The sequence below is a fragment of the Fukomys damarensis genome, unplaced genomic scaffold (assembly GCF_012274545.1).
Source record: "Fukomys damarensis isolate Sample0158 unplaced genomic scaffold, DMR_v1.0_HiC HiC_scaffold_4, whole genome shotgun sequence".
Lineage (NCBI taxonomy): Eukaryota > Metazoa > Chordata > Mammalia > Rodentia > Bathyergidae > Fukomys > Fukomys damarensis.
In genome coordinates, this window is record NW_022900916.1 from 25,085,223 (window position 1) to 25,091,222 (window position 6,000).

The 6,000-nt window shown below is 36.2% G+C and overlaps 1 protein-coding gene across 1 annotated transcript in view; it reads left to right on the forward strand.

Annotated features, from left to right (window-relative positions):
• The window catches only part of Nup42 (nucleoporin 42), a 29,436-nt gene extending 23,436 nt beyond the window's left edge, over positions 1–6,000 (forward strand). Inside the window, exons 4-7 of the mRNA XM_010641114.1 lie at positions 402–478; positions 1,478–1,564; positions 2,650–2,734; positions 3,280–6,000. Of these exons, the coding sequence (XP_010639416.1) occupies positions 402–478; positions 1,478–1,564; positions 2,650–2,734; positions 3,280–3,857 (827 nt within the window). The 3' untranslated portion in view covers positions 3,858–6,000. The remainder of the gene's footprint in view (positions 1–401; positions 479–1,477; positions 1,565–2,649; positions 2,735–3,279) is intronic.

A 6,000-nucleotide genomic window follows, 5' to 3' on the forward strand; every position in this document is an offset into this window, starting at 1 on the left:
TTTTATTGATTTATAAGTGTTATTTATATGTTAAGGACATTAGCTGTTCTCCTACCATATGTGTTACAATTATGGTTTCCATGGTTAACTATTTGTTTATTATAGACTCTAATAGACTATTTTTAAGACTGAAGTTTGAATGGATAAGTAGCCAGATCTTTCTTTTTCTTTTATTTATCCCACTCCACTTATTTTTAGAAAATTCTTACACAGAAGTTCAAATAATTCATTCTAATTTTATACTTTATTAGACATTAAATAGTGTAGGCTTTGAATTTTTTCTCATGATTATAAAATTTTTCTGATAATCAATACCAATATGTTTTCTTGTCTAGCTCCTCTAGCTTTACTATCAAAATTTTGGTATTAATTTTAAAATTCCAATTGATTCCTCACTTCAGGTTTTACAGATATTTCACCAGAGGAGTTGAGGCTTGAATACCATAACCTCTTAACCAGCAATAACTTACAGAGTTATGTAAGTTTTTTTCCTATCCATCTACCTCAATAACAAATTGGCTCCCAATTGCTGTTTTCTGTATTTGCAGTGGCTTGTTGTGTTTTGGCAAAGTTGATGACTGTAATTTTTTTTAAAGGCTTTTTCTTTCTTTCTTTTTTTTAAATTACTTTCTTTGATAGTTGGTTACCTAAAATGATGATAATATATTTTGCTGTAGTAATTAGAAATATTATTTTTACTACAAATTTCTCAGGAGTCAGTCCCAGATAGCAAACCTTTTCAGCATTTAACAGATGTTTACCAAGCATCTTTTAGGTGCAGATCCCAGAGTGAATGCCAAGGGGAGGGGAGCAGTTTTTCATACAGATTAACATCCTCACATGTCATATATCCCCCCCGCAAAAAAGAAAAGAAAACAAAGAGAGAAAAGAAAAATCTGAATAAATTGCGTCAGTAGTTGATAGAATAGAATAAAGTGGGTACCCAAAGGAAATAGTAGTATTTTTCTGTTGTCTATAGTCATGATCCTACATTTCAACTAGTTCACATAGTAACTTTTCTATCTAAATACAAATAACTGTGCTGCCAGGTATTTGTGATTAACCAGTTGATCCAAGGAGTTGGTGAGCCAGGAGTGGTGACGCACAGCTATAATCCCAGCACTCTAGGAGACTCAGGGAGAAGGATTGAAATTTCAAACCCAGCTTGGGCAACTTTGTAAGACCCTCTCTCAAAATAGAAAAATTTTAAAAAGTTTGGGATGTAGCTCAGTACAAAGGTCCTGAGTTCAATCCCCAGTCATACACACACACACACACACACACACCAAAAAATGGAGCTGGTGAACAGGGAGAAGTGACCAGAGTGAGAATTTATTTGGCAAACAAACAGGTCATTAAGAGATGGGGCATAAAGCTGTTATATAAACTTTTTTTTGGCAAATATGTGAAATTGTTATTGATGAAACTAATTTAAATATTTGTTATTAAATCATTTTTTTCTGGCTTCTCTCTTCAGCTAAATTCTGTCCAACAGCTTGTAAACCAATGGAGGAATAGAATAAATGAACTGAAAAAACTAAATACCTCAACTAAAGTAGCTTTGGTGAGTATTGGAATGTTTTCTTCAAGGAAGTGTTTTATCTATTACTCTTTTGCAAAGGATATTTCACTTTGGATTTGGAAAGCAAAGCAAAAATTCTGTGAAGAATTAATGAAAAGCCAGGTGTGGTGGCACATAACTGTAATCCCAGCACTCACAGCAGGATCGCCACAAGTTTGAAGCCAGCCCAGGCTACGTAGTGAGTTCAAAGCCAGCCTTAAGTATAATAGCGAGACTTTGTCTCAAAAAACAAAAACAAGCTGGAGATTTAGCTCAGTGGTTCTGGCACCTGCCTCACAAGTGTAGGTCCCAAGTTCGATCCCCAGTACCAAAAAAAAAAAAAGAGAAATTATATCTGATTTCATTAGCAAAGTCTTAGAGGGAAGGAGTCAGTGACAAGTTCCTTGAAAGGGGGATTAAAATTTCAGTAGAGATAAAAGAACATAAAATACATTTAGGGAATAGGAAATGTGTAATGAATTTTAGTAGTAAGTTCTTAATAATGTAATAGTGAATCCACTTTAGTTCAAGCATTATAGTGGATATCTTCTAAATGTTCTTTCTTGATGAATGTAGGTCAAATCTTACAATGTAGACACTGAAATATATTGTTAAAAATATTTTCTGAGCATACATGTAATCCCAGCACTGAGAAACTGAGGTAGGAGGATCCCTTTGAGTTTGAAGCCAGCCTGGGCTACATAGTGAATTCAAAGGCAGCCTGAACTACATAGTGAGACCCTGTCTCAAAAAATTTAAAAATAAAATTTTTTTTCTGATTGTAATACATGCTTATTACTGAAAATTTGAAAGTATTTAAAAAGCACAAATAGAATGAAAATCATCCATAATCCTCAGTGAAAAACAATCACTAATAACTAATTCTATGAATATTCATATTAGTTGATATATTTTCTATATTCTCTCTTTTCAACATCATATTATAGGCATTTTCCCATGTTAAACATATGAATTCACAATTACAAATACACATTTTAAAAAGTATAAATATGCCTGTGAAGCATATAGAAAAAGTACTTGAGAATTATTCATCAAGTACTTTACTATTTGCAAACTTTTTTTCAAAGCTCGCTGAGTTAAAGGATGAAGCAAATCATACAGCACGTACATTTGGATTTGGAAGTGGACAAGCAGGAACATTTGGGTCACCAGGTAAGAGATAAAGTAACACAGGGCTTCACTAGTTCAGAAGAGTAGGATTTTGTACATTTCAAATTACAAAGCCTGAATCACCCTTGCAAATACCACTGTCATTATAGAGCCTCAGAACTTAGGTTATCAAGTGTGAAAGTCAGGCCAGAATGGGCATATTCTTTGAGAGAGCTGTGGCTTGAATTTTAGAATATGTTTTATGAATGTTTTCTCAAGAGTTTCATGGGACTACAAAACTATGGTAGCAGAACCTTTGGTAATTTTCTTATCGCTTCTGATGTTAAGTGCCAGTTCTGGTGAGATAGGGGGCCAACCAAAATTGAAAGACCACTAGTCCCTGAGATTTCTCTTGGGTAAAGATAAATCACAAGTACCAGAAATGACAAGAGAATAGAATTTAGTGAGTTTATCCTAACCGCTCATTTTCATTTTTCTTTTCCAAAAAGTTTCTTCCAAAAATGTCCAAACGTGGAAGAAATAAGAAAAAGAGGGGTAATGGGGCTAAATTTTCTGATTATAATAGATTTTTTTTCTGTTTGTTTAAGGTTTTCCAGTGAATAATAACAGCAGTGCTAGTACTCAAAATTTTAGTTTTAAAACAAACGGTAGAATTTTCACTGCCCCTGCTGGAAGCCCTTCTGTGTTTGGGGCGCCTCCAGCATTTGGAGCTGTACCCTCTACTAATTCTGCCAGTTCTACTTCCACTCCAAATTTTGGATTTGGGAAACCTGAAATCACTTCTGCTGCGTCATTTTCATTTAAAAGCACTTCAGCTTCCACTTTGGGATCACCCGGACTTTCAGGATTTCCAACTTCCGTGTCAGCAGGCCCTTTTGGATCTCCAGCGGCCCCAGCCTTTGGAAGTGGCAGTTCTGTGGCTGGTTTTGGTAGTTCTGGCTCACATTCTCTCACTGCTATTTCTAAGCCATCTAATGACGTCTTTGGAGGTGGCAGCACATCTACCTCTCTCCCAGTCTCCAGTGTCCTCATTACAACAGATAATGTGTTATTCACACCCAAGGATCAACTAACAGCAGAAGAACTGGAACAATTTCAGTCCAAGAAATTTACTCTGGGAAAAATTCCATTAAAGCCACCACCTATGGAGCTTCTAAATATCTAAAAGGGCAATTTTTAATACAGAAAAGAATAGAGAGATTGAGGATCTTCGGAGATTTTTTTTTTTTAAGTGTTAGGGAATCAAACCTTGTACCTCATACATGTGAGGCAAGCACTCTACTACTAAGCTATGTTCCCAGCCTTGGGAATGGTTTCTGAGATTATCTTATGTGGTTCATATAAAATAATATATGTATAGGTTTTAAAGTTTAACTTTTTTCTTGAGTCTGACTACATAAAACATAAAATCCCAATGAGAAGGAAATTTTTTGTACTGTAATTATGAATGGAACTGAAATAATTTGTATTGAATAAAATAATTTTCTTATTCTATATTACTTTACCATTTTGGAACTAAAAAAATTTGTACTGAATTATTTTCTCTATACCATTTATTGTCTTACTTTTTAAAGCTCTGTATGTGTGCTGGGGGTATTAAACCAAGGGCCTTGCACATGCTAATTGAGTTTTCTACATCCCCAGCCCCTGATTTTTTTTAACATTTAAAAAAACCTAATAAAAGATGCATACTCTCAATCATTTTAGCATATATCCAAAGGATTCAGTCCTTAGAGGATCTAAATTCTTCTAAATTCCATTACACTTTTTGAAGAACTATATGATTCCAGCTGAAGTGGATTTGGAACAGAATCTATACACATGAATTCTTATTTTTCATGTTTGAAACCATCCCTGGTGTAGAGATGGTATGCAGACCATAAGTTTCTTTTTCTTTGTCCTCCAGCTGTAAAGAACTTTCAGTATTCCAACTTAATAGGTGAATCAGCATTTGATTGCTTCTATAAACCCTGCACTACCTATAGATGTCTTAGTCCATTCTTATTGCTATAACAAAATACCTAAGCCTGGGTAATTTATAAGGAACAGAAATTTACTTATAGTTGTGGAGGCTAGAAGTCTAAGATTTAGGTGCCAGAAGTTTCACTGTCTGATGAAGACCTGCTCTCTCCCTCCAAGATGGTACCCTTGTTCCTTCATTCTCACATGGCAGAAAGGGACATGGCCAAAAAGAGATGTGCTCTCGTGACAGGAGAGAACAAACTCACTCTCAAGCCTCTTATATAAGGGTTCCCAATCCTGTCCATGCAGGGTCTATCCTCATGATTGAATCATCTTCTAAAGGCCTCACCTTTTATTCAGGCTGAATTTTGGGAGACATTCTGGTTCTAACTGGACTCCAAGCTTATGTCCCAGTTGAAATTCCCAATGTCCTTGAAGTTCTCAGAGGATGCAGGTTAAGGACTCACTGTTTTCAAATGTGCCTGGTTCTAAGAATCACCTGGAATGTTTGTTTACCCAGACAATATATCCAGATTGTGAGGCCTTTCCATTTGGCTGGGCTTGGAAGTATGTTAACAAATATTCCATATGATTTTTAGGCAAGTTTGGGAAACATCCAGCTGAATTTTACTGCTTAGTGGTATCTGCGAATCTTGTGTGCATACACCCAAAAATGTAAATTTAATGGAACCCAAAATTGTCAAATAATGCAAAGTTGTCAAAAAGCAGAAGCAGATGTTATGGGTTACTTAAAAGTATGAGAAATTAAGCAGTGAAGTCTACACTGTAGAATCTAGCAGTATGCAGGCACAGAGGTTACAGGCATCAAGAAGACTAGGAACTCATAGACTTGAACTAAGGGGCACCAGGGCTTTGGGAAATCAGAATATGTGAGAGTGAAGTGCTCAGGCACAAAGGCAGTTTGAGTTTCCAGATGGCCAAGAAATTAAAAGGAAAAGGCAGCAACAGCCTATGCTTCATCTTCTGGGTTTTTACAGTGAGCAAGAGCCAGTTTCAGAAGAGCTAGACTAACTGTAAGGCTTACACCGCCCAAAGCAAAAACAGCACCCTTCCCAGCTGCTGAGTTGTCTCACTGGGGCCTAGGACAACTGGCAGAATTGCAAATAAGGTAAAATTGCAGTAAACTGATTTAAGTTGCTTGGTTGTCTAACCATAGATGCGAAGGGGGAGATGAAACAGCTGGGAGCCAATTTAAAGGGGGAGAGTGAGCTGATAGTAAAGAGAGCTCTTAAGGGGCTGGAGGTGTAGATAAGTGAAAGAGACAGTGCTTAGCATGTGGGAGGCCCTGAGTTCAAGCCTCCACACCAAAAAAAAAAAAAAAATTT